General features: G+C 53.5%; 7 protein-coding genes across 7 annotated transcripts; 4 read left to right on the plus strand and 3 right to left on the minus strand.

Annotated features, from left to right (window-relative positions):
* Positions 1-181: 181 nt before the first annotated feature.
* LOC34620654 (pre-mRNA-splicing factor 18) lies at positions 182-3,658 on the minus strand. Its single transcript, XM_026337400.1, has 9 exons — positions 3,610-3,658; positions 3,338-3,477; positions 3,099-3,158; positions 2,704-2,837; positions 2,242-2,391; positions 1,495-1,551; positions 1,180-1,284; positions 707-787; positions 182-413 (listed from the first exon to the last, which is right to left on the minus strand). The coding sequence occupies exons 1-9, from the start codon at positions 3,656-3,658 to the stop codon at positions 182-184; spliced, it is 1,008 nt and encodes a 335-aa protein (XP_026193185.1).
* Positions 3,659-3,730: 72 nt separating this feature from the next.
* LOC113147301 lies at positions 3,731-5,559 on the plus strand. The gene is made up of 4 exons (XM_026337407.1): positions 3,731-3,802; positions 3,988-4,093; positions 4,297-4,667; positions 4,798-5,559. The coding sequence occupies exons 1-4, from the start codon at positions 3,731-3,733 to the stop codon at positions 5,557-5,559; spliced, it is 1,311 nt and encodes a 436-aa protein (XP_026193192.1).
* Positions 5,556-8,025, plus strand: LOC34620655. The gene is made up of 5 exons (XM_026337417.1): positions 5,556-5,878; positions 6,046-6,187; positions 6,386-6,436; positions 6,894-7,717; positions 7,929-8,025. Exons 1-5 carry the CDS (start codon positions 5,556-5,558, stop codon positions 8,023-8,025), a joined length of 1,437 nt encoding a protein of 478 aa, XP_026193202.1.
* Positions 8,026-8,684: 659 nt separating this feature from the next.
* On the minus strand, positions 8,685-10,079 carry LOC34620656. Its single transcript, XM_026337427.1, has one exon. The coding sequence runs from the start codon at positions 10,059-10,061 to the stop codon at positions 8,685-8,687; it is 1,377 nt and encodes a 458-aa protein (XP_026193212.1). The 5' UTR covers positions 10,062-10,079.
* Positions 10,080-11,763: 1,684 nt separating this feature from the next.
* On the plus strand, positions 11,764-13,673 carry LOC34620657 (ADP-ribosylation factor-like protein 1). Its single transcript, XM_026337730.1, has 5 exons — positions 11,764-11,920; positions 12,181-12,257; positions 12,717-12,792; positions 13,059-13,206; positions 13,523-13,673. Exons 1-5 carry the CDS (start codon positions 11,764-11,766, stop codon positions 13,671-13,673), a joined length of 609 nt encoding a protein of 202 aa, XP_026193515.1.
* A 777-nt stretch (positions 13,674-14,450) lies between these two features.
* Positions 14,451-18,672, minus strand: LOC34620658 (stomatin-like protein 2, mitochondrial). Its single transcript, XM_026337437.1, has 10 exons — positions 18,572-18,672; positions 17,876-18,011; positions 17,307-17,360; positions 17,022-17,156; positions 16,316-16,417; positions 15,579-15,771; positions 15,231-15,392; positions 15,022-15,052; positions 14,623-14,669; positions 14,451-14,548 (listed from the first exon to the last, which is right to left on the minus strand). The coding sequence occupies exons 1-10, from the start codon at positions 18,589-18,591 to the stop codon at positions 14,451-14,453; spliced, it is 978 nt and encodes a 325-aa protein (XP_026193222.1). The 5' UTR covers positions 18,592-18,672.
* A 3,680-nt stretch (positions 18,673-22,352) lies between these two features.
* LOC34620659 lies at positions 22,353-24,589 on the plus strand. The gene is made up of 4 exons (XM_026337448.1): positions 22,353-22,862; positions 23,076-23,304; positions 23,808-24,253; positions 24,383-24,589. Exons 1-4 carry the CDS (start codon positions 22,353-22,355, stop codon positions 24,587-24,589), a joined length of 1,392 nt encoding a protein of 463 aa, XP_026193233.1.
* Positions 24,590-25,593: the final 1,004 nt, after the last annotated feature.

The following is a 25,593-nucleotide window of genomic DNA, read 5'->3' on the forward strand; positions in this document are numbered from 1 at the left end:
CAGCAGCAGCCCAGCCGAGGCGTGGGCGGGCCATTCGGAGCTGCGCCGCAGCAGAAGAAACAGATTTTAAAGGAGTTCTGAGTGCGTTGTTTGGCATTTTTTGACGCTAGACCCTTTTCGGAACTCCTGACAAAGCCGCCACAGTCTCTGCGGAAGGTCATCACTCCCTCCATATTCTGCATTAGACGTGGTGTACAGACAGCAGGATGGTTTGTGATGGGTTGGCCTCGAATTTTCTTTGGCAAAACGACATGAGCCTCTTGAACATTTGGATGTACTTCCTCGTTGTTTCGTCATTCAAAATGTGAGCAACCTGCGAGGTGTTGAGCTTAGATCGGCCAGCCCGCTCGTGGATACCGACCATAGTGACGCCCATGGGCCACGCGGCATTGCCGATTGCCAGAAGCATGAAGCTGATCAAATTAGCACAAGGTAACACAAAAGAGTAGGTGCGGAAGCGCCCTGACTTACAGAAGGAAAGCGTGGTAATAGGCCCCCACAGAGATGGAGAAGGGAGTCAAGCCCGCTCCCGTGTGCACAGAAGGAAGGACAGATACTCGCGAAAAGGCACTGGAAGGAGCACGAGCAAGAAAGGAGGCCGGAGGATATCAAGTAAACACACGCGGCGGGAGAAAGCTAGGAAAACCGCAGAGAGGTAGAGAACGAAGAGGGAAATTCGGCCATAATAAACGGGCCCTTTGCTTACGAGCCATGTGCATCCCTGTATCGCCTCTCCTTGCACAGCTGAACGATCTCATGAAGCCTCTCACAGATGTCCGACTCCAATCTGTCGGTTAGGGCAGGCCACACACTCACATACCCCTTTAATGATGTGCGAACTTCAACAGGGAGGTGCACTGCTCCGCAAAAGGGGGGGTACAGCCAGGTGGACTGGTTGCCTGTTGAATGAGTATTTTAGGGCTTTAGCACGAAAGGAAGGAGGGTTGAAGTCTGCTTAGCCGCTCACGACAACTAGCGCAAAACCGATGGGGGAACATAGGAGACAGCGCATAACATCACAGCGAGAGAGCGGCTGCAACGCAACTACACGGCCGTGCGAAACAAGCGCCAGTCAGATGCCTAGACACAGCGGCACGAAAGACAACCCGCCAGAGAAAGCAAAAAGACGTGAAGGCAGAAACAGAAATGCCGAGGAGTGTGGGGGCACGAAAAACTAACTCTTTATGTTTCAGTTTCCTTAAAAGGGGCTTTAGGTCCTTCTTAGTTTGGCGGTGCAATGCTAGCTGGTGGCGCCCGTCCGCTGTCGCCTTCTCCTCCTCAGATCTGCAAAACAGGCATGCAAAAGGCCACACACAGTGCCTGCCCATGGTACAGCTCTGCCTTTCCCACGCGCTTTACGCGCGGTATTGGAGGCCCCCACAAAGCGAAAGCCTGCCACACGCCGAGCTGCAGCTGCAGCGGCAGGGAGCGCTCTCGGGTCAAAACACGGGCATGCCTCTTCGCATGCAAGCTCTGGAGGTATCAGACACCCACCGCTGCTTCAGTTCTTCTTCCCAAAGAGACAGCATACGCCGCGTCCACTCAATAATACTGCAGTGGAAGCACAGGAAACAGCCAACAGAGCAAACATGGAAGGTGCGAGAGGGCGGCTGAGCAGAAAAAAAGGCTACAAAAACACCAAAGGTGCGACAGTCGAGTGCATGCCCGCAGGAAGGAGGCTCAAGGCATAACACACACACGCACATACATACATACACAGACAGACAGAGACAGACACACAAACATACACACAGACAGACACACACACACAGACACTCCTGTATCCTCAGTCTGACATCAAGGCAGCACAAGGTAGCACAAGGCAGCAACATGGGTAAACAGGAGGACGCACATGGTCTCTTTGCTCTTCGCCGCATCCTCTTCGTCCTGGCCTTCCTTAGGGGCCTCGGGGGCCTCCTCTGTACCCCCCCTCCCGCCTCCCGCTGCAAGTGGACACATACCACAAACGTTGCAAAGCTTTCTCCCCCAAAACGCCTTAGAACACTTATTCTGTGAACATTAGTACGGACATACATGCGCGTGTATGTCTATAAATGTGCAGCAATTAACTCTCTCCCCCAGAGGTGCTTCAAAACCAGTGGCGCCGTGTATCAATCAAGAACACCCTATGGGGGCATCCTGCTAGGAAATCTCATACTGCACTTCAGATGAATACATATAAGGAACCGTATCGCATCTGCATGCATGCGTCATTTTTAAAGTCCTTCTGCATGCATGCACTGCTGTGTGAACGAACATGTTAATTTCTGCTCCTCTTCAAATTCTTCATCGTCTTCGCCTTCCCTCTGCATCGCGTGAAAGACATTTTGCTGCCCTTCAGTCATTTCATCATCCAGCACTTGTAATTCCAATGCACACAGACGACAGTACCTGCAAAAACACAGTACACCCAATATAGGCAGAGCTCCAAATGCCAGCCCGCTTCCTCCCCCATACATCCCGCCTCCCGCGTATCCACGCTCTTGCGCTTGCTGCAGAAGCGAACTTCTCACGATATAGTAGCCTAGTCTAGATGCACTACGGTGAGCAGCAGCCTCTCGAGTCTGCGGGCTGCGCTGGTCCACGACATCTCAAGGCGCGTTGCCGCCTGAAAGACTGCGCTCAAGAAGGCGGCGAATTTTAGAAAAGGGGTCTTGCATGCGAATTACGAGACGTTGAAAGCAACCTTAGAAAGCTCCATACCGCTGCCATGGCGTCTCCCCAAAGAGAGTGACTGGCTGCTTTAATTTTCTTAGGCGCTTGAAAATTTCGGGCGACGCAATGGGAGGCTCCTGCTCATCTTCTGCAGACGCTGCTGAGCCTGAATACAAAAGTTTCTCAAGAAAACAGCAAAAAGCTTGCGCCAGAGAGAGCTGGACTGAAAGGCGCGTTCAGAAGGGGAGAGGTATCGGCAGGAAAGAATGAGTAGGCCCTGCACCAGCGTGAAGGCGCATGGCACCCTCGAAAGAGGAAGCAGCAACGCCACGCTGTGTGTGAGGCAAAAAAACAACATTGCAGCGACGCTTGGCTGTTGGCGAATTCCACAAGACAATACGGGAGTCAGGCTCGCCTGTACGAGGGATGATGGGCTGCTCCGCGTCCTCCTGTTTGGAGGGTGCGGGCCTGAATTTCTTAGCGCTCAGACGTTCCTGAAGTTCCTGCATGCAGATAAGCGCCATTGACATGCATGCAGATAAGCAGTGGACGCCTCAGTACAACACGAAACGCAGAGATGGATAGACACACCACCACAATTTGGCCTTGGCCCGTTTTCTCTCTCTCCCTCCGGGTTGCGTGCCTATACAAGGAAAAGAAAAACGTGGCTCTCAGGCCTTACAGCGAGGCTCTGAAGCTCCTGCTGCCGTTTCTTCGCGGCAGCCTCTAGCGCTTCCTTTTCCTTCTGCTGGCGACGTTGAGCCTCGATGTCTCCCTGCCTGAAATAGCGGCCACCTGGACCTCCTCCTGCCTTCGAAAGGGCTGACCAGACAAAGGGAAACACAGCGTTGCAGCGCTGCTACGGTAGTAGGGCAAAGCGGACTGTGTGAAGGACAGACGCAAGATGAAATGATCCGCAAGAGAAGCGAGCAAAAAAACGGCCTAGTAGCGTACAGGTTACTTGAGCTTTCTGTTTGGCAATGATGGCCTTCAGTGCATCCATCCTACGAAGCACGTGCGATACACGGGAAGGCGTCGAGACGGCTCTTGACCCCTAGACTCTTGAAGGCGTGAAATGGACGCCCGAGGAGGAGCTTGCGCCTTCGCTAGGGGGTGCAGAGAAACAATGCACAAGAAGGAGGAGAAAGTTCAGCACGTGCTGCTGCCTCGCTGTCTAGAGGCTTGCCAAAAAGTTGTTCCCTCGCGAAGCTTCCAAGGCTGAAAAACACACACAAGGGCCCTGCGTTCCTCTCGCGATGAGGTGGCGAGGCGTAGTGGAGAGAGGCGTTCCAGTTCAATAAACAGATACGGCTGCATCACCACGGTGGAAAGACTTTAGCTGAATCAGGAGATATTGATCTAAAGGAAAGCGGCAAAAGCAACGTTACCGGCTCACCAGCCAGTAGAGGCATCCAAAACCACTGCATGCAGCCCCAAGGCAGGACACACCCCTAGGAAGCTTCTAATCAGTAGCTGCGTGTTAGAAGTTACACCATCTAGGAAAAGCCAATGCTTCGTCACTTCTGTCCAATGCACACACGCACTCCGGGGTTCACGAAAAAAACTGCATCTTCTATCTACCTTCGTAGGCCTGCTCGTCTCGATCTTCTCAGTTCTCGAAACGGGAAACTGCATGTGTAGAGACGAATACGCACGGCTGGAAAAAATCTAACAGTTTGGATCGTTGCACAGCGGTTTGGGGTCATGGTATCTTCCTCCGTGTGTTTGGTCTAAAGCGTATTCCTTTCCCACTTTTTGTGCATTTCACCCCGTGCGCCGTTTTGGGGGGACTTCTTGCAGCATGGCCTCTTACTGTTGAGCCAGGGATCATAAATGGCCAGAAGCATGGCGTGTCATGTCATTTTGGACGATGTTTACTCCTTTTGGAGCCCTCTGAACAGCCTACAGCCTACTGTATCAGTGCTCAGGTGCATTTTTCGGCCGCACGATACTACGGCTTTCTGGCGCTAGAAAAGCCTACTGTCTGTCTGGAGACTTTGGCTGCCAATGCGGTTTCTCGTTCTGCCGCTGCCCCTCATTCTCTTGCTGCCTTTGCAGCTGCTTCCTATCCTCCATTCGTGCTGCAGCGCCTTCCTCCTTAGCCGCGTGCCTTGGACACTCGAGACGCTCCCCATTAGAAAGTGCAAGCCATCTAGCTGCTGCACGGAGAATCGCTTCTCGGGAAGCCCTGCTGCGCCTGCATGCGGCGCATACTGGTCCTTGTCCTTTGGCAAGCACACACGCAAGAATGCAAGAGCTTCACGCCTTGACAGTGGACCCCCACAGGCGCAAGCCAATTGCACAGACAACCTACCCTCTCTGCCTTCCGCCATATTAGAGGAGTACCCGCGAAGTCCTCATTCCAAGGTCGGCTCCGCTAAACAGCGGCCTGTACGACGCTCAAACAGCGAGGAGGTGGCAGACGCGGTCATCAATGCCACAGAAGCGGATATTCTGCGTCTTCTAGAACTGCGGGATCCTGCTGAAGCAGCGCCAACCACGGCTGCCAACACCCCGACGCAAGCAGACTGCAAGCAACAACCAGCAGCCCGCGCACAAGGATTCGCACGCTACGAGATGGCCTACCAGGAGAAAGCAACATGCGCAGAAGCACTCCGTAGGCACGACAGCCTCCCCATGTCTTCTGAGAGCCACTGGCTTTGTGCAGGCCGCGTAAGAGGCGCGCATGGACTCCTTGGCCAGCTGAAGATACACCCCACCACCTTTGCCGCAGAAGAACGCTTCTGCACGCCTTGTAAGGTTGTCTTCGCATCCCTGAGCCCTTTTCGAGCTGTCTGCCGGCATAGCCTCTGCCTCCGCATCGTCCTTGAGATTTCGTTTCGCGTGCCTCTTCTCCTTGACGCTCCTTTTAGTGTTTCTGTTGTAGGCTTGGCGTTCAGATGATTTTCTCGCTTCCCCATCTCTTGAGTGTGTCTCACGCTACCCTCAAAGCCCTCCGCTACGCCACACGGCGGGCCGGTGTTGTCCTTACAGCTGCACGGCACTCGTCTGTCTTTTCTTCCCTTTTCTCTCTAGAAAACGCTCCCCTGCTCCCTCGCCTTTCTGCCGTCCGCTGCTTTCATGCTGCAGCCTCGCGTCTCTTCTTCAGGTCATGCGCCTCGAACGCACCCTTCATTTCGAGGACTGTTGAAAATGGCAAACTCCTGGCACGGCCGGGCAAGGGGCCTCTTGCGCTGGTGAAGTTTCACGGCATAAAGGACAGGTTGGACAAACCCCACCTTTTGGATGCCTCCCCGAGGCGTGTGCCCTCTCTGCCTTCGCGCTCTACCGGTAGTGCAGGGGGTGTAGGGATAAAACGACTGCTGCACGGGCTGCCTGCCCTCCTCCACAGCGATATACGCCGCTCGCGTGCTGCCGCTGTGCCTGCAGGACTGCGGCAAGCGCCTTGACAGGATGTCTCATTTTTGTGCACCCCAAGCAGAGCCTTGCCTCGCTGCCCCCGAACTCCATTTTGGCTGCCGATCTGATAGGCTTTGAGGTCACGCTGCTGCACGACGCTGCACGAACTCGGGTGCGTTAATCACTTCTTCAGGAAGAAAACTTGCAAACGCACGCAGCTCCTCAACGACCCTCTGGACAAGACTCTCTTCCCGCCCCTCGCGCCTCCACCCTTCTCCAGGAGGCTGCTCCAAAGATGCCCGCCTTCTCACGCAGTGCCCGGTGATGCATGCAGTGATACTTCGTGCGCGCGTGGGGATTCGCTTTGCAGATTGGCCGTGTTACTGATGTCGTGTCGAAGCACGATATGGGACTGCGAGAGGTAAGAGAAGGTACTCTTTCTAGATCTTCTAGGCACGGACTGTACTGATTTATCCTTGCGCAAAATATCTGTTCTTTTGCCGCCTGTACGTCTATATGGAAGCGGCCACAATACAGTCCGTGGCACCACCGGCGCGGGCACTCGTAGGGGAAATGTTCTCTATGAAGAGGCAGGAGAGGAGAGGCAGCGCTTACAACGCGTGTTTGAGACTTATTGTGTATTTTCATAGTTGAGGAGATTCGGGGAGCAAGGGATTGCCCTGTTTTTCCAGAACATCTAGGAGGCCGCGTCAAAGAGGCCCGATTTGAGTGTATGTGTGTGTGTTTCTGTGCATATGTCTGTGTGTTTCTGCGCATATGTCTGTGTGTTTCTGTGCATATGTCTGTGTGTTTCTGTGCATATGTCTGTGTCTATGTCTTTGTCTATGTCTATATCTTTGTCTGTGTCTGTACTGCAGGAAGCGGTTGGAGCGGCCGATGACTGCCTCCAGATTGAGGTGTTTAAGGACCTTCCGGCCCGTCGCTTGCTTGCGGAGAGCTTCCTAGACCCTGCTCCCCCCCAGGGACCGCTTCTAGCCTCAGCGCTGCATGCCTTGGGATCAGAGGTGCCCCCGCAGGAGGGAGAGGAGGCGGAGGTGCTGTTCGAGTGTGAAGGCTGCGGCCTGCGCTTCAGCGACTGTGCAGCAGCTGTATGCCACGAGAGGCTGTGCACTAGCCAGCCCCCAAGCACGGGGGGCGACCACCGTAGCGAAGGAGGTTTGGATAGCGAAGGCGGAGCTCTCCAGTGGCTCTTGCAGACAGCAGCGGCCTCACCGGAGACCCCACAAAACCTTGAAGGATCCGAGAGCCTCCTGTCGCCCTCCGGTCCGGTGCCGGATGCAGCAGTGCGTGCAGACGGACGACGAGACCCCGGAGCCGTGGCGGGTCTGGGGGCCCCAGGGGGCCTCCTTGCGGGGCCCCCCCCTCGCGAGCTGCGAACGCTTGAAGGCCCCAACGGCCGGGCTGGTGCGCGTCTGGGCAGCCGCTTCCTTGAGCGCCTGTCGCTGGGCGACCAGGTATCGTGGGAGCGAGGCCCCCGTTTCTTCCCTCGACAGCGGGAGGGGGCCCTCGAGGCGGCCGAAAGGGCCTTGGACTTCGCCTGCAGCAGCGGGGCTGGTCAGAACTACGTCGAGGCAAACTGGAACGATCCGGAGGATGTCGCTGCAGTGTGCCAACTCCTCGGGCCTCCCAGCGATTTAAGGCCGGCCCTCTGCAACACGGATGCACAGCCATCCGGGCAGTCGTAAGCCACACGACCATGGCGATACACACATACTTGAACGCAGCCTACAGACTGCGCCTTTTGCGGCGCAGGTATTCGTATCGCTTGCTGCTCAGTAATGCGTGCAAGGCATGGTGAGGTGGGCGGGGGGGATGTGTGTGTAGTACGCAAGCAACCGTGGATGCGGCCATCCACTGCTGCTGCCTGCTTCATTCGGACTCTGATGCCGCAGATTCTTGTTGCCCTTCGCTCTGGGAGTTACGGTGGATGAAGTCAACATCGGCGCGAAGACCCTCGGCATCAATGCACCGCCAGCACTCCTCCATTAGGCAGGCTGCACGGTGCAGCGCGCAGCTCGAAAGAAGAATACAGATTTGCTGGTGCTGCGGCTGCTGTTCCTCCTCGCATTGAGGCACCCTGCCTCCTACCCTATACGCAGGAAGACACATAACGTGGCGCCTACTTGATGCCACCCTCCTCTCCCTGTGAGGCCCCCAATCGGCTGGCTGGTGGCCTGCCTCCAAATAGACTGGCTCCTAGATCTCCCTACGCTCTGTGCACAAGTCGCCGGAGCAGCGATTTTCTCAGGACTGCTTCGCCGAGTGCCCTGTTGTTCAATGCGCTTCGCGCCCAGGCGGTCTTAAGACACGACGCCCGACCCCAGCCAGCTGCTGCGTTTTTTTGGCTTTTAAATATCCGTGTGTTTTGTAATAATGCGTCTTCTTCCACAACAGTTACATTTCTTGGCACTCTAAAAAGTGTACATTCCTAATTGCTCTATCCTGAGAAGCCGCGAGTTACTCTTTCTGATTACACGCGCGGTATATTTAAAAAGCTAAAAAAACACCACAAACCGGAGCCTAATAATCTCGCCTCCCCAAAACAATAGAGAATACTGTCCCTTCCTCGCCCTATGACTTCCCAAGGCAAGGAACACCCAGGAAATAAGGGGTCCTCGTAAACACCATAAGATCCCAAAGGCACCACACTACGCACTCAGCCGCTTGGCTCGATTCGCTAGTCGTCTAGCCTGCCGACTCGGCAGTCTATCCTCAGGAAGAGGGCGGCTGCTTTCTCGTCGCCTCCGCCTGCGAGAAGAAGTCGCGGACTTTAGGAAAGGGGAATTCCAAGAATACGGCGCAGCCGCTCCGCTTTTCTTCGTGACTGCAGCCTCCGACAGCAGCAGCGCCACGTCGATGGCAGCGCCCAGTGCACGACGTACAGCGGAGAAGTTTTGTGTTGCATTCCGATTCTGCTGCTGACCAAGCTCTCCCTCCTCAGCCTGCGTCGGGGAGTTCTCCTGCTCGCCTCTGTCGGCAGGAGGGGCACTGTTGTGGGGCACTTCGTCACCCCCGCCTCGAGGGCCTGTCCACCTCAGTACCTTCTGCAGCCGCTCATCTTCTGCGCGCACGAACCACGGCAAGGCTGCCAATGCAGAGGCTTCTGCAGGCGCATGTCCTCCCGTGCCGGATGCATCGCTGTCGCAACTGCAAGCCAGATAAGCCCGTATGCCCTCCAGCAACTCCTTCTCGCGCGCCTTTCGCTCTGCAGCGACGACATTCGAAGCCTCTTGCGGAAGAAGAACTCCAGCAACCATAGGCTCTACCGGCCGTCTGGGGGCAGCCCAGTTGACGCGGCGGCTTTGCTGCGCTCTTGCCATCTTAAGGCCCCTCCACGGCTGCAGGCCTCCTCCGCTATTCCACCAGGGAAGGGGAGATGCAGCAACAGCCGCAGTGGCAGGGGGAAGAGTGTACCCCACTGAAGCAGCAGCAGCGACAGACTGAGGCGGAGCCACAGCAATCACCGCGTCAACTAGCAACTCCCGCAAATCCGCGTGCAAACGCTGAAGCGCCTCAGCCGACATTGTTTGCAGCACTTTTGGCGGGGGACACGCCTCTAGAGCCGCCCGAACAGCAGAAATACAGTCTTTAGACGTTGTCGTAGGCTCCTTTTTTTCAAGTGCTGCATTTGGGAGGTTGCGCAAATCATTGTGTTCGGTGGAACGCCCTATTTCGTGCTTCGTCTCCTCTTGGTTGCGAGCCGCATGACTTATTCTTTCCTTTTCTTCGGATTTGTTCTGCTCAAAGATCTGCTGCCTCTGTTCCTTCAACTCTCTCAGCAGTTTACGCTCCCGGCCTCTACACTCCTTGTGTCGAGTGTACATCCAGCGGTGCATCAACTGGTCCCTGTGATTTCTCCTCCACGCGAAAAACTTGCGTTTTGCTGGCAAATTCGAAAATTCCCAGCCTTCATCTCGCCGATGCTTGCGTAATCGGCGACGATACCGAATAGAAGGCTCCAAAGACAAAAACTGAGGACCTGGAAAACCAGGTACCAACCGGGTGCCGCGGGGAAGATGCTTCATCGGTGCAGTGATGCCTGCATTTTGCTGCCAGGAGGGGAGGGCGACGAATGAGTCTTCGTTTGCTGCGAGAGGTGCGTTCCCCCCGTCTGCCTCCTCTGAAGCGTTGGTAGAGCTCGCATGCGCGGAGGCACAGGCCACGGGAGACAGTGTCTTGGTGGCGGTCAGTAGGGGGCAGCTAAGTCGGGAAGAGCAGTGCGATAAAGAAAATGAGCAGGCACGAGGGATTGAAGCATCAAGCCAATGCAGTAGGCAAAGGGCCAAAAACCCGTGCGTGAGTTTCTGTTTGTTTTTGCTGGCAAAAACGAACACGAAAAGGCTTGGTGGCAGAAAGGCACTAGAGATCCAAAGGCAAGGCCCACACATGGTGGGTCAGCAGCCGAAGCTGGTTACCATATCCAGAACAGCCAAGCTGCCATTTCTGTTGGCGACGGCAGGCGGCTTACACAGAAGCAATGAGAACCAGAACCTGACATAAGGGGGGAGGAAAGAGCGCGAGTTGAACGAGGGGCGCGATGATGGGGAAAATGGTTGCCTGGAAAATTGGTACGTGTACTGCTTTCTCCGATCACATTTGCCTCATGAGGTCATGCCAACATGAACGATGCGGTGGCGCGAAGTCACCGGCGTGTTAGTGTGGCAAAGCGTGGCATACATACACCTCGACTGAGAAAGGGAGGGACGAAAGCCTGCTCATAAAACAGAAGGACTTCGATTTAGGCTCAGTTCGTTCTTCTACCTCGACTGATGAACATTTCATCCTTTTAGTATTGAATGCATGCAACCCAGTTGCGAAAGGGCTGCGGCCCCGTGAAGCCAGGCCCTCGTTCAGGATGGTTTGGCTACTTTCTGTGCTCCACCAGAAAAACGACCCAACTAGCCCTTCTTTGTACTGAGCAGCATGCGAGCTATTCATTAGTGCTGATATTTCCACGTGTGGCGCGAAATTACCCACTGTGTGTTTTCGGCTGGCTGTGGTCGCTGCCCTTTCGCGCCGCCTATAGCGGACCCATTGTTGGCTTGTTTTTCGTCCTGTTTTATTGGTTATGCTTCTATTGACCAAGGTTTTGACTCAACCTTGGTTTAGATACTTCTCTGCAATCTTAAAGCTTCATCGCCGTATCGCGGTCGCAGGCTCGGCGCTACGCCACTCGCCCACGCCAAAACACATTTCTTAGGAGAACTGCTTTCACACGAAAGAGTTTGGCCTCACACGTCTTTAGCGGAAAGCGTAATTACAGAGAAGTGTCCTGAATTTCTGCTGTTAACAGTTGTTTCGTCGTGGGTACAGGATTTTTTTCTCCTGCTGAGCGGGGGGACTGGAGCGTCCATTATCAATACTTCGTGCAAACGCTTTCTTTTCTGCTGATGGTTTTGCCTTCTAGTTGCTTGGAGAATGACAGCGCTTGTGGTCTAAGGTCATCAAGGTAAACCTTTCGTGGAAAGCTCTCAGGCGCTTTAAGAGCTCCCGACTCCATGGCATCCTCTCTGGTGCTCCCGCTGCAGCTTTCTAGTAGAGAGGGGGTGCGCCACAAGCTCGATTGGTCCTGCCTGTCTCTGTAAACACCTGTGGAGCTTTATTCGGCTCCCTGAGATCTACCTGCGGCCACAACAACTTCTCCTTTCACCTCATTATTTGAGGCAAGGAGGCAGAGAAGGGTATTCAATTGGGTACTGTTGGAGAGATTATTTTCAGCAGGAGGAGATGGGAGCCTTCAACAGCTGCATCGCCGGAACGCTTCGGCTCTGCTGTGCGAAGCGAGTACACCAGATCCGCGTAGCCGGGCCCGCACAAGCAGGGAAGACTTCCATCATTAAGTGGATGAAATACAAGAGCTTCTTCAAACTTGCACCCACTGAGGGTCTGTCCTAGAGTTCTCAGCTAAATACCTTTAGGCTTTACGACACGGCACGCCACGCACACAGTCAAGTTGTACTCTAGGGCATAAAATACGGCAGGCGGAGCGAGAGGGGCTTGGGAACTTGAGATGGGCCGCGTGTCCAGCCACACTGTAAATATTTCTGTCTGTCTGCTACTGAGTCTCTTGCTTCATCAAACACACTCCATTGTAGCGCCGTGATCATGCCTCGTATCGCTCACTATTCCTCGTGATGGGTGCAGGTCTGGAGGTCGATCGAATTGACTACCCGGATACGGCTCTCGTTATGTGGGACACGCGGCAACACTTTGAGGATATGGTAAACCGCAGACTCTCGCTAAAACCCCTATCTTCTCTTCTGTGTAAAGTTTTTCTCGAGTGCCTCCGTGCGCCATCACTTAAAGCTTCTTGCGTATCTCTCCGTGCATGCTGTACCTACACTTTATCATGGCGTGGCGCTGCGCACTGCCTGCTTGTCTGTCGTCCTCCTCTCTTTTCTCGACCCTCCCTGCACTCCGCAATCCTGGTGCCCGTTCAAGGCATCCCACTGAGCACAATTCTTGATGCGTGCTGCTTACAATACTTGTGCCCTACGATTTCCCATCTCACTGCTGCTTACAACAGTTCGCTTGATGGTTTTTGTGGATACGCACCCCGTCGGCATGCGAAACACAGCTAATTCCGTGTGCTAGCAGGCCGATTTTGCAGAAATCGAAGCGCTGCGCCTCTCTCATGATATACGATCATGCTGCTTTGGGTTACTGCTTGCCTCTCGCAGGTTCGCCCTCACCAGTTGGATATCCGTTGCATCATTTTCGTGGTTGACAGTTCTGACCCTGGCCGGCTCCGTGTTGGTGAGCGTCTTCTCCCTGCTTCAACTCCTGCTCGCTTGAGTGTCCTCATGCCATTTTTTTTTGCAAAATGAAGGCCGTCTTGCTGCCTCGCCCTCGCTCTCGTTATTCCCCTTCGCATGCTGTGCTAGCAGGACGCAAGCCTTTGTTTGGCTCCCTCCCTTATAAACAATTCAATTTCAGGTCGCTGGATGCATTCGGCGGCTGCGGTGCCTGTGCTCATCGCAATCCTCTCAGTCGTTGTATTCCGTGCGGTTTCATGAATGCAGCAAATCGCTCACTAGACAGGCTGATGCGAGACCTGCCAAACGCTAGCATCCTTCTTGTCTTCGCCACGAAGCAAGACAGACCCGGTGCCTTATCGGTTGCCGAAATTCAACACGAACTCAGCCTTCACCAACTTGTTGACAAAGAATGGTTAGCCGCCCTTTTATTTGCAAAATATGCACGCCATAGTCAAATAAACTCCGCGCTGGTGGCCCCCTTCCCTGCCTGCCGCTTACACCGGTGTTGTCTCGTCCTTTCTTCGTCTTCTCTTGGGTTGCGCTGTGCAAATCGTTGTCGTCAAAGTCTTCAAAACTCCTTGAAAATCGCCTTGTTTTAACAAACCATATCCCATATACATACATATATGTATGTATGTGGGATATGTATACTCTACCTATTCCGCCCTTGTGTTGCGCTTTCTGAAGTGCCCACCACCTTCCTTTCTGTGCTGCGTTGGCTGTCGCAGCGGGGTCTTTGCCTGCAGTGCCAAGACCGGAGAGGGCATAGAGGAGGGCATATCCTGGCTTATCAGGCAACTCAAGCAGCAGGATGGTGGGACCTGCGCATGCGAGAGCGATCAGGTGATTCCTTGCTTCTTGCAGCAGTTGCCCGTTTGACAGACGGGGATGGGAACCGCAGCGGCAACAGCGCTCGCATCGGCCTATCCTATATATATATATCACGGAGTATTAACCGCTGCGCATTTTGCAAGCGACGCACGGAGAAGATATCGTAATGATCCTAGACGCAACGTTAGCAGCGAATACGTGCAACGCCGCACCGTGTCAGTGCAGTAGGCAATGCCTCCGAGCGCTGCAAGCAGTCTGAGATCTTAATGCAACGCGACAAAGCGCTCCTGTGCCTCTCTTGTAGCACGTAGTTCCAATAAGCGCTCCTTGGCATAGCGACAACTGGAAAAGTTGGCCGTTATGGGCATGCAGAACCTGCGCTCAAAGCCCCACCTTTGCTGCAGCACCACGGTGCCGCAGCTGCTACGTGTTGCTCGACGCACCAGAAGAAGCAGCGAAGCCTTTGCCGGCAATGGGGAGACAGTCGCTGAGTGGCGTACGAAAGGAAGCGCAGCAACACGTACAAGGGCTTGCGTAGAAGCCAGCAGCAGCACCACTATCTGCATTTGCCGCAGCCGCCACGGCCCCTTATCCTTGCGGCAGTAGACGCTGTGCTGCGGCATTCCCACCGTCGGCAGGCCGATACTGGAAGCCTCGCGCGAAGGCTTGCCACGTTACATGCGCTTAAGGCCTCTAGGGCGTAGATAGAGCACACAGCTGTGCCGAACGCCGCAGAGTTGTGATTGTTCGTGTCTCCTTCGCAGCCGCGGCGCAACCCTTACTAGAGTTCCCTAGCAAAGTGAGGGAGCATTCTGATCTGCGCTGTCACGATAGACTACGCCCTTTGTACAAAGCCGCAACACGCCATGGACACGCGTCTGAGTCTGTGGCTGAGTTTTTGTTTAGATACGCACCCCCAGACTCTAGGAGGTTTCTTTCTCCAGGGAATGCAGGAAGTTCTAAGGCAAAAGAAAGGGGCCCACCATTACGTGTGAACTGCACGGAAAAGAATCACTGTATAGAGTGGCGGCCGGGGGTGATGGGCTACAGGGTGCAGCAGGGAGACGGGAGGGATGCATAGGAAAACAAAGTAAGTGCGAAGTGACACATCAGCCCCGGAGATCAAAGGGGGCAGCTAGCTGCGAAGAGCATGGCAGCCAGCGAGAGGCACCAAATGTGCCGCGGCAGCCGTTAGCCGTGGGCTGGGAAAGGGATACAGAGGCGCATCGGGTGTCTGGCGAGCAGAGAAAAAGCACCGCTGTGCGCACTTAGAGAGACAAAAGACACCCTCCCTACGCAATGACAATCTTTCAGTGACAGCCCCCATAACCCCCCAACTACGCAGAGATTATATTTTCGCCTTTCCCTTCAGCTGCTTCCAGGCGGGAGAGACCGCGCAACAGGGACCGCTGGCGGTGCTTGTGCAACTGCGGCACAGAAGATGCACACCACACAAGCGCATCTTGCCATGGCCAGCAGACAGAAGAAGGACAAGTGGATACCTAGCGCTATTCACGTGGCGAGTGCGCGATTATAGGCATCGCACCTGTGCCCGCCCGTTCCCCTCGACTCTTTACAGCAGGCTGGCGGGCAGAACGGCCTTACCACTCTTATCTACGGCCTTGAATACGCCGAGGGCTTGCCCTAGCATGTGTGCGGTGTTTGCGGCATCTGCTGGAATAATGAGGGTGTTGCTGCTCTCAGCGAGACGGCCAAAGGCAGACACATAGTTCTCCGCCAATTGCAGGCTCAGGGCTTGCATGCCGCCTAACGCAGTGGACAAAGGCCAGCCAAAAATCCACAAATTCAAGGGCCTCTAGAGGCGGCAGGCACCAGCAGAGCGCATGCGCCCACGCTGTGCTAGCCATAAAGGCTGAACAGGAGGCCCCCCTTTCCCCCGCCAAGCCCCTCTTCCCCGCCGCGAGCACCGATATCTTCGGCTAGCAGACGTACCCGGGATGCCCGTAGTCTCCGCAATCCTCCTGACGCTTTCTGCTGCGGCTGCAGCTCTTTGCCGCACCGCCTCCGCATGCCCCTCTGCATCGAGAATCGTTGCTTCCTTCTGCCCCAACGCCAAGTTCACCAGGCGCTCCCTCTCCCCCTCGCTTCGCAGAACTTCGGCCCGCTTCAGCCTTTCCGCTTCGGCCTAAGACAACGCCGCAAGAAAGTGACGCCCCTCATGCAGCACAGCAACGGGTAGAAACTCTGCCGCCATGGCAGCGGAAGGGGCTGCCAGGCACTCCCCCCTTCTACACACTCGCTGCCCAAACAGAAACCAGCCTTGCAAACAATGGGAGAAACAGTGCATTGTCTGTGATAGAGCGTGGCGTATTTTAGCAAGTTCAAAGGCGTGTAGTAGAACTCTGAGCCCGCATAATGACGGAGGACCTTCTAAGCAGTCCTCAAAAACCTCAGCCCTCCCCCCTTCCTCTCTCCCTCCGTCCCCTGCTTTGTTCAGCGTTCAGCCGTTGAACGAGGGGGATCGCGAACTCGATTACCGCCTGCCCCCATACATGAGGCAAGCAACCGACGGCCGGCGCACATGTCTCCAAAAGAAAGCAATTCAAAGCCTCAGCAGCAGATTTGACGTATCCCCTCCCACGACCCCTCGAGCGCGAAACGCAAGCAGGCACGTGTCACAAGTAGTCAGAAAAAGCAGCGTAATGAGGGGCACAGCGAGTGCCAATTACCTGCCGTTCCATTGCGCTTCGGATATTTGCGGGAAGCAGGATATCTCGTATCTCGTAACGCAGGCATGTCACACCCCAGGGCTTTGCGGCCGAGTTGATCGCCTAATGGCAAGACCACACAGTGCACACATTCTCAGTACATCCCCCGCCTCTCTTTCACGCATGAACACACCAGCGCGGCATGGCGAAACGTAAAACAGGCACGACAAAACACTTCTCACACCATTCCCAAACACACAACGCTTCCGAGCAAAGACGTCAGGCAGGATGCGCTACTTTTCTTCATGCAATGTACGAGGCAGGCCATGCGGACAAGCTCTCCTGCATGCGACCTCCCGTACAATGTCTCGCCAATGCCCCCTTCCCAACACTTTTTTTCGAGCACTTACAGCTGCCCAACGCGTTCTACTCCTCGGTATCACACTGCACCTTTAATGCCATCCAACGCTCGGCCAAGCCAACTATATACAGAGTATATATGTAGGTGTGTAGTTTGTATATATTATGTACAGATATACATACACACACGTTCTACATGTACGTATATATATATACATACATGCATATATATACATATATATATATATATATATATACGTGCTACACATACACACTTGCCCACGCAATTCTCCTTGAGACACTGACAACGAGAGGGCTCTAGGCAAACGCTCTCCCTCCACCAACCCCCTCTCTCCCCCCCACGCACCTCTACAATCGCTTTATTCAGAGCATCGCGCTCAAGAAAGGTGTTGTCTAGCGTCAGCTTTCCCAGCTCAGAGCGCATGGTGGTCTGCGCCAATTGCGTTACTGCGAATATCGGGTTCTCCACCCCATAAGACGCCTGCATACCCCTCACAGGAAATAAAATCAACAAATCAGAAAGGTAATGACAGATGGCCGTAGACGCCAAGCAGTAGTACCCGTTAAACGCAAGCGCGCTCATGCCCTTAAAGCAAGGACGAAGGGATCCCCGTCGGCAATAGCAACGTACCTTGTAAGCATCTTCGACGCGAACGTACAGCACGCCATCAATCTGCAAGGTCACCTATGCAAAAATGCGGCAGCGGAAGAAGACCAGAAAAAAACGCTTTTGCCACTCGCAAACACCGCAAAATAGGCGCACCCTAAAAAATTGGGTTCAAATAGAAGTGGGATCTGCTATTACATGAAGATATCCTTCAACGTATTTAATAGGAAATTATTCTTCAAGTAACAGAAAGACGCTCTCTATAAATGGCAAGATGTCAGGCATGGGGAAAAGGAAGAAAATGCCAGGAAGCGAGGTGGCGATAGACAGACAGAGGGGTGGCGGCCAGTGATAGCCCCTCAGAAGAAAGCAACATAAGGGTCTCCAAGACGCAGATCTTGCAGCGAAATGAAAAGATGCACGGAGCAAGAGAATGATGGATGAAGAAATAGCATCTCTGCAGACGCTATTCTATGCAGGACGATCGGCCGATCCGCTTGGGGGGTGCAAAGCGCCTGCTCTGCCCCTCCCAGGCTGCATCTATTGTGCTCGTGCAAAGTCGTGAGGGCGACTGCATGCATTGCTTGCTGTACATTATCTCGCGTGATGGCAGTCTGGTTCGGGATAATCAAAGTTTCTTCCTTCAGAGAATGCGCATATGCGACGCGATCCACAACAGGCACGAGCAGATGAAGGCCCGAGGGCAGCACTCTGTGAAAGCGGCCAAACCTGAACATGAGAGAGAGAGGCAGGCAGACAGGCAGGCACGCGGCAGTCAGAATGGTTGCTTTCAATGCATCGAGAGATACATATAGCTCGATAGGTATACATATATATGCGAAGAAGCATACAACTCCGGGGGACGCACTCTGAGGCACAACTCAGCCTTTGATTCGAGGAAAGGCAAACACCCACAAATGAGAGCGAGGGGCTGTAAAAGGCAGTAGAGGCGCTCAGTTTGTGCTAGAAGCGAGGGTGATCATCCGCAACACACGTATATATATATATATATATATATATATACATATATGTACATGCGTGCTCAATAGTATGGCAGCAAGGAAAGTATGTTGAGCGAGAGCACTCTATCGCGTACAGGAAGGGCAACTGGAGATGCTGTTTGGTATTTTAAGACAAACGGCTGTTGGAATCGCAGGAGGCACCAAAGTACGCGAGCCCTGTGTGTGTGGTGTGTGTGTTTCTTAGAGGGCGAGTGACAAGGATAGCTAAAGTGGCACGAATAAACTAGCGATTGCGTGCTTGGAGCAAGCATATCGAGTGACACTTACCGTTCAATCACATAGGCCATCTGATGAGGGACTAAGACAAAACCGGGGTGGTTTTTCAGGAAGAAAGATTCTGTGATACGCCTGCTACTGGCCGAGCTGAAGCCACGCGTCGTGGTAGTCAAGTGTAGGGACACAGGGCGTGTCGAGAGGGAGTTACGCATGACACTCCAACATCCAGCGGGGCCCCCTGCAGCGTCCTGCAGGCCCCTTCCTGCTGAGCTTGCAGCTGCAACAGCTACAGGTGCAAAAGACGAGACGGCAGGCACCGCAGCTGCAGCCTCCCTCTGGCTTTGGCACCAATAAGCGTCCCCTCGAGGGGTTCCAGCTGCAAGAGGCTTTGAAGAGAGAGCAGGGAGCCGGCTCCGCACAACATCCGCACGCGGGTGGGTTGAGTGATCCGTGACGCAATGAGGCACACCAGAAAAGACAGGGAGCTGCAGACAGGGGGCCCCTCTCACAACGGAAAAGCTGAGAGGAGACGCAGCTCTCCGCAAGATGCAAGCCGCGAGGCGGAGGTCACTGGAGAGCACCATTTACAAGGCAGAGGGGGTGTCCCTTGAAGAAAAATGACGGGGGGCAGCTCCTCCGCTGATGGGGGGCCTGCTGCCCTTTCAGCAACCTCTAGCAACCTATGGCTAGTCAGTTGACTCTAATTACTTTGAATCTGAGAGGATGAAGGCTAGGGGCGAGAAGCACAATCAGGCGAAGGCCCTACAAAGCCTTATTGGGGCCCACGCCGCCGGACTTGCAGTGTAATTCTAAGGGCGAACCTCTCAGGTACACGCTTGGCCTTCCACTAGTTATTAGGTGGCAACCTGCTTGACGTACAAATAAAAAGGAAAAGTAGCACTGCTTCCAAGGAATTTTGCAAGCGAAGTCTTTACTCTGTTCCCTTGGGGCTGAAGACCAACTCTTAGGGGCCGAGTAGGGCCCCTTTAGGGGAAGTCAGTGCTTCTGAGGTGGAAAATATGGGCTGTGTGGAAATTAAAAGGCAACTACGATTAGTCAAGCACTTCATGTTGCTTTGATAAATAGCTGCCAGTGACCATTACAGCACTCGTTTTAAGTGCCTGGTGTGCGCCATGTACAATGCAGCTCAGAGAACAGCAAACGGTAGCTTGCACGAACTGCCCTGTAGGGAGAACCATTGAAAGGCCCACATGTTTTCTCAGCAGCTGCATAAGTTTTCCTTCGCTCTATGCCCACGAAGTAATGGGCTGTGCATGGCCAATCTCTTTTGCAGCCTCCCATAAGCACATATAACAACCACATTTAATAGTGACAAAAATCACCTTACACATATCCTTGTACGTGCAGTTGGTCCTTGAGACAACCGCTCTATAGGATCGGCAAGTCTACCAGCCGAAAAACAGCCAGGGAACTGATAGTCCTGCAAGTGTATTGCTTGGGAGGTCCCCACACTTGAGACTGCGTCCAAGAACACGCACAACATTGTAGAATCTGAGGCGCTCAGAGATCGCCACTACAAAAGAGGGCAATCTGCAGAGGCGACCCACTGGCCATTCCTGTGCGAGGACAGCGATTCACGCATCGCTGTACAGAAGCACAAATAGGCAGCATCCACGAAATCTCCAGTGCCCCTTCTTGTCTACGTAGGAAGACACTTTAATTTAGGCTCAACACATACTTTGTAGCTATTAAAGCTTTTAAAAAGTGCCACCTCCTCCGACCCCACCTATCATAGCTCCCGACGCAGAGGAAGAGGGGCATTTATGATGTGTGTTGCTCCACATTCTGTGCTCTCTACTATTCACAATTTACACATACCATCTAGGGCACATATACACAACATTGTGTCTGATTTCATGGAGCTAAGAATCCCTTGAAATAGATAAGGGATACAAGCCTTAAAGGCAATCGGACAACTTGCTGCTACTTCTTGATTAAATAGCTCCGTAGATGAAGGTGTTTCAGTGCATAGCTTAGCTCGCTGGAGCTGAGTTTGACTATGCAAAAAATTCTGTAGATTTACAGCAAAATCTGGAGTAATGTATTTCCCACAATGCCACCAGTACGTTTGTTAGTTGACGACAAACTGTCAAACGTCTACATTGGCCTTTCTTAGGGGTTCTAGGGTCTTGATAGATTCTGGGAGTGCAGTGCGCGTAGCCTTTAGGTGTTCGTGTCCAGAGAGTGCCTTGGACTGCGAAGAAATTCGCTGGGCGTAAGACTGTAGTGTTAATTTACTACCAATATTTAGAGACAGCTGCATGGAACGCACAGCCCCGGCTACACAGTTACGTCAGAGTTCCCACACGTTCTGTAAGCTGAATTCATTTAGTTAGCTAACGGGATCTGTGATTCCATTGCATCCCAATTGATTTCTACAGCCCGCACATAAATGCTTGGATACGAAGCCCCTCGGTGCTTGCAGACTGAAATTAAATGCTAGAGGGAAAGCCAGATCTACTTAAAATACCCCTGAGGGCGTGTAAAAGGTAGCTGCATATCTTTGTCCTGGAAAGATATGGCTGCAGCCCCAAAAACAGTCAAGCAGGGACAAACTAGAAAATGTAGCCAATGCTTCTCTCTCTAGTATCACCCTGAGCTACCATACTATGTATCGTAGTAGCAGACCACGTACATGATCTCAAGGTTATACTTCTGTGTCTTGTTGCATCTGGGCACAGTAAATGACGTGCAGGTCACCCAAGGAGTCTCGAAAGTATTGATGCTGAGCCAGCACGACGCTCGACAGAATATAAGATCTTCCTGCCTTTTATATCGGCACGCTGGAATGGATGAAGAGCATCAGGAATTAAAAGTAATGGGGGGATTTGTGTCCTGCGTGGGACGGGGGTCTTCGAAGGTATTCCAGCATGTGCAAGGTAACGTACGAAGGTTGGATAGGACGTCTCAGTCTTTGTAATTTTTCCTGCAGGGCTCTCCTATGCTCAGAGGATGTTTCCGTTCAGTGGCTATGCTGCCTAGCCAGCGGTGTGGTGGAGGGAGAATGCATACTGTCCCTTCGCCACTCTCGCTCACTCTCATTGTAACTAACTGATAATCAGTCTCCTTCTGGTACCTAGAGTTGCTGCAGAAACACCTATGAAGCACAGATATACTAGATCTCTTCGATCTCACCGACCTGCCATTGGGTAGTAGCTGTCCTGAGCAGCCCCCCAGCTGCTACTGCAACTGGTCCTAGTAAGCAATTACTTTATTCGGTGTGCTATCCTTGACAACGACTCAATGTCCAGTCACAGTTTTCTCCTATGGATTTCAAGTGTGAAGTATTCTGCGCGCAGATACACCCCAGCGTATCCTCCCGTCTTTCTGCCATCGGCGCCAATCCGCGAGCAGCGCATACAGCTGAAACCCGTTCTGCCCTGTGGAAAGAGTCTATTCCATAAGCGTTTAACACGATTTTTTTTCAAATGTATGTGAATTATTTATAAACAAACACAACCAAGAGCTCATCGGTTCGTTAAAAGGAACATGCAAGCCTGAGGAACGGCTGGTGGTAATTGTCCGCCGGCTTAACTAGCAGGCGGTGACTCATCATTCCACAGTATTGACAGGAAAGTTCACTTCCTTCATTTCCTTGAGCAGTCGTTGTTTCCCAAACGACAGCCACCCAGCGATGCACCGGCCTAGTGCCTGTGGTGGCCGTCTTACTTTACTTGTTCTATCGAGGTGGTCCACCGCACAAGTTTCATTGAATACGATATTGTAATCTGTTTGAAATACCCCTAAAACCCGCTATCACAGGGATATATTTATGGGGCCCTGTGGCTGATGCTTCTGATTTTGAGGAGAAATGGAATTTGCAAATTCTCTTTTCCAAGTTCTTTTCCCTGCCAGCCGGTATGTGGATTCGAGAGGTGCTGCTGAATCACCAGAACAACAGCATCAACAACGAGAACAGAAGCTACAGCCTAGCGCCGAGAATGAGAGTGGAGCAATAAGCAGTAGCCTGGCACGGTCAGAGGCCGTGAGCCCTACCCAAGAGACAGACGAGCTCCCTGTAGGCGAGGCTATTCCAGAAGGAGAGCACATCCGCACACTTCGAATATACTCTTTAACATCAGATTCTGTTGCCCCGTCGTTAGGGGAACAAGGGAAAAGCCCTCAAAGGCCTCCTGTTTCAAGTGTGTCGGGCGCAGCTGAGGGCCTCCGTGAAGTACATGTGCTGCGGGTATTTCGTAACCCTGATGTATTGATTGCACCTAGCCTCTTGACACAGCCCCAATGTCGTCATCTCTTGCATTTGGCAGAGGGTAAGTGGGAGAGAAGCAAGACGAGCATTGGTTTGACCACAACCCCGCAGGTGAGCAGCAAAGATCTCCCTGCCTTATTATCAACAGCTGTGCACGGATTCTCGCGCTGAAGTCTTTCTGGATGGACCCTCATGATGCATGTCTCTGGGGCCGATCATGAAGACACCATAAAGATCCCGAAGGAGCCCAGAATAGACAGCATTGCACCTCACAGCACACTAATGCCTCTCTCTGCCGGTTTCCTTTTTGCCTTTGCGCTTCAGACACAGTACAGGACCTTAAAAAGCAAGACTCGCACCTCAAGGTCGGTGATTTTGCAGCCGTCCCAAACCCCTATCGTGCATTCAGTGGAGCTCTTGGCATGCGCCCTCGCACGCCTCCCCTTGCAACACCTGGAGGGACTTGTCCTCGTCCGTTATGATGAGGGAGAGTACTTCAATGAGCATCATGATGGGAATTTCAGACCCAAAACAGTCCTCCTCTACCTCAATGGTAAGAATTCCTCCAAAGCCGTAAGGTCAAACGATTGTCTGAATTGGGTTCGGCTGCGGTTTGAGGGCCTCACAGGGTCACTTATTCGGTGGGCAGGAAGGTTTCGAAGGGGAGGAATGTATTATAACGGGGAACGAGTAGTTCATAGCCGCTGCGTGAACGGTTCCATGGGTCCCTGTATTTCTGTTGCTACACTGCCCTTTCGGTACGCTGCAACGTCTGCCGCATCGACAGAGGGAGGGCCGTTAGGTCGCCGTGCGTAGAATCGCTTCCAGATTGTGGCATCGGATAATGCTGCTCAGGACGGGGAACTTGTAGGGCTCTGAGCACATAGAAGGGCTTGCGAGTGCACCAGACATGTCATTGCTGCAGGAGCGAGCCAACGGCTCCCATTGCAAGCGGTCTGCCGCACCTTTTTTCTTGAAAATGCATTTTGAAAGCGATGACGCATAACGAACATCTATTCTGTCTCACAACTGCCGCTCTTGAGGTTGCTGCTGCAGATGTGGATGAAGGTGGCTTCACACACTTCACGCGTCTCGGCTTGAAGATAAGCCCCGCGGAGGGCACCGGTGCAGTGTGGGACAACATAACGCCTAACGGGGCCATGGATTTACGGACGCTGCATGCGGGGGCTTCCCCAACTCGAGGGACGAAATTTGTCGTCAATTGCTTCTTCAATGAAACGGTGGTCCGGCCTGCAGCGCCTCCACTTCCTCTCTCGCCTCAGCGTCCCTCTCTTGCAGTGCCTGTAGCACGCACTTGCGGGAATGCGACAGCGCGCAGTACTCCAGCAGAAACTTTGGCAACAGTTCAGGTGGAGGGCGCTGAACGTCCTCCTACATGCTCACGCATGCAGTTGCCTACGGGCAGCAGGGTCTGGGAGGGTCATACCGGGTTCCATCCAATTCCGAGGAACGCGCAACACATTTTATACACTCCTTGCGAGGTACGGTCTCCCTCCTTCACAGGGGGGGGCCCTCAGCAGCTGCAGCAGAGGGTGCTCTTCGGCAACATGGTCTCACTTAATGGAGCTGCATGGGGCCCTCTGGCGCTCCCCATGTTTCAGAAGCCGGAGGTAGCCGGTTTGCCTATGCCCGTCTCAGCACGGGGCCCCGCCACATGGGACCCCTCGGGGGTGTCCCTAAAATATATGTCTCATCCCCTAGGGGGGGGGCCCCCTGCGCCCTTTGGGTGCCCTTCATCTGCATGGCGCATGCATGGGGGCGTAGCGCTGCCACCAGGTCGGCGGTGGTTGCCAAATTGGCCAGCGAAAGGCTCCTAGTCGCCTGATAGGGGGATTTCTGAGGGTGCGCCTCAGTACACACACTGCAGCAGTAGTACATGTGGTGGGGTAGCTGCGGAGTCTGCCTATTGGACCTATTGGTCTTAGCGTCCCCATCGTCACCCGTCTCGTGACTGTGAGCGCTGCAACCGAGACAGTGTGTGTACACAGGACGCGACAGAAGGAAGAATTAGGTTGCATTCGCTTTTCCTTGCGTTCTCTGGCAGCTTCCCTTCCATCTCCCGTATGTCTTTTTTACACTTATCTTGGTCGCCGGTACAGAGCCTCCGGCCCCACTTCATGAGGCAGATCAGTTCTTGGCAGGTCACCGCAAGATGGCTCCTTGGCGCATGTGTCACATCTTTTTTTCATGTGGCTGTGGCACTGTGCTTTGTGGGAGCCTAATGCACAGTTAGTAATCTGCATTTGTAACGCTGTCTTGGAAGCCGGCCCCGTCCTCAAAGATCGATCTTCTTCTGGATCCACCCCTGTACCAGAGATGCACAGAGGCCTTATGGGGATCTCCGTGGCTTCCGTGTTTCGTTTAAATTCATGGAAGATGCACAAGAGTAGCTAACCGCACACTGATTGATACTCGAGTTTTGTGGAATGGTTTCACTCTCCACGGTTAGTAGCGCATACTGCTACACGAACGGAAGGAGAAAGGGAGCACGGGAGGGAAAATTCCACTGAAAGCGTGCACAATGGACTCAAATGGGACAAGCCAGAGCGCGGGTCTGCGCGTGCAAGCGTATTTTAATGCATGTTTACTGACTCGCAGCTCATAAAGCGTCCCAGCAGTGTAATGAGTTATCTGTGGCACTGCGGCTGTGCTAAGCCTTCCTCCCCCCTCTCAAAACATGCGGGTACCAGAGAACTCACGAAATACCAACAGGCATGTACACTGTTTACTACGGGCCTTTTATCACTGTCTCCACTTCTCCTCTGTTGTTCACAGCGTTATATGCACCGGGCTCCCCGTGATCGATACATCAAATCATCCT

This window comes from Cyclospora cayetanensis, unplaced genomic scaffold (assembly GCF_002999335.1).
Source record: "Cyclospora cayetanensis isolate NF1_C8 unplaced genomic scaffold, CcayRef3 CcayRef3_contig_10, whole genome shotgun sequence".
Classification (NCBI taxonomy): domain Eukaryota; phylum Apicomplexa; class Conoidasida; order Eucoccidiorida; family Eimeriidae; genus Cyclospora; species Cyclospora cayetanensis.

What these genes read in the sequence shown, in the direction of transcription:
- LOC34620655 (XM_026337417.1), top strand. Translation starts at nt 5,556, where the DNA reads ATGATTTTCTCGCTTCCCCATCTCTTGAGTGTGTCTCACGCTACCCTC. An exon ending in TTTCACGGCATAAAGGACAG is followed by an intron (nt 5,879 to 6,045) that starts GTTGGACAAACC and finishes CTGTGCCTGCAG; the next exon opens with GACTGCGGCAAGCGCCTTGA. An exon ending in GCACAGCCATCCGGGCAGTC is followed by an intron (nt 7,718 to 7,928) that starts GTAAGCCACACG and finishes CTGATGCCGCAG; the next exon opens with ATTCTTGTTGCCCTTCGCTC.
- LOC113147301 (XM_026337407.1), top strand. Translation starts at nt 3,731, where the DNA reads ATGGACGCCCGAGGAGGAGCTTGCGCCTTCGCTAGGGGGTGCAGAGAA. An exon ending in CCACTGCATGCAGCCCCAAG is followed by an intron (nt 4,094 to 4,296) that starts GCAGGACACACC and finishes CTGCATGTGTAG; the next exon opens with AGACGAATACGCACGGCTGG. An exon ending in AGACTTTGGCTGCCAATGCG is followed by an intron (nt 4,668 to 4,797) that starts GTTTCTCGTTCT and finishes CCCATTAGAAAG; the next exon opens with TGCAAGCCATCTAGCTGCTG.
- LOC34620656 (XM_026337427.1), bottom strand. Translation starts at nt 10,061, where the DNA reads ATGAAGCATCTTCCCCGCGGCACCCGGTTGGTACCTGGTTTTCCAGGT.
- LOC34620659 (XM_026337448.1), top strand. Translation starts at nt 22,353, where the DNA reads ATGGAATTTGCAAATTCTCTTTTCCAAGTTCTTTTCCCTGCCAGCCGG. An exon ending in GTTTGACCACAACCCCGCAG is followed by an intron (nt 22,863 to 23,075) that starts GTGAGCAGCAAA and finishes TTTGCGCTTCAG; the next exon opens with ACACAGTACAGGACCTTAAA. An exon ending in TTTTATACACTCCTTGCGAG is followed by an intron (nt 24,254 to 24,382) that starts GTACGGTCTCCC and finishes CAGAAGCCGGAG; the next exon opens with GTAGCCGGTTTGCCTATGCC.
- LOC34620657 (XM_026337730.1), top strand. Translation starts at nt 11,764, where the DNA reads ATGGGAGCCTTCAACAGCTGCATCGCCGGAACGCTTCGGCTCTGCTGT. An exon ending in CAAACTTGCACCCACTGAGG is followed by an intron (nt 11,921 to 12,180) that starts GTCTGTCCTAGA and finishes TGATGGGTGCAG; the next exon opens with GTCTGGAGGTCGATCGAATT. An exon ending in GGCAACACTTTGAGGATATG is followed by an intron (nt 12,258 to 12,716) that starts GTAAACCGCAGA and finishes TGCCTCTCGCAG; the next exon opens with GTTCGCCCTCACCAGTTGGA.
- LOC34620658 (XM_026337437.1), bottom strand. Translation starts at nt 18,591, where the DNA reads ATGGCCTATGTGATTGAACG. An exon ending in CTGCCATCACGCGAGATAAT is followed by an intron (nt 17,361 to 17,875) that starts GTACAGCAAGCA and finishes ATTTTTGCATAG; the next exon opens with GTGACCTTGCAGATTGATGG. An exon ending in CAGTGATTCTTTTCCGTGCA is followed by an intron (nt 14,549 to 14,622) that starts GTTCACACGTAA and finishes GAAACCTCCTAG; the next exon opens with AGTCTGGGGGTGCGTATCTA.
- LOC34620654 (XM_026337400.1), bottom strand. Translation starts at nt 3,658, where the DNA reads ATGGATGCACTGAAGGCCATCATTGCCAAACAGAAAGCTCAAGTAACC. An exon ending in AGGAGCTTCAGAGCCTCGCT is followed by an intron (nt 3,159 to 3,337) that starts GTAAGGCCTGAG and finishes ATCTGCATGCAG; the next exon opens with GAACTTCAGGAACGTCTGAG. An exon ending in ACATGTTCGTTCACACAGCA is followed by an intron (nt 1,552 to 2,241) that starts GTGCATGCATGC and finishes CTTCCACTGCAG; the next exon opens with TATTATTGAGTGGACGCGGC.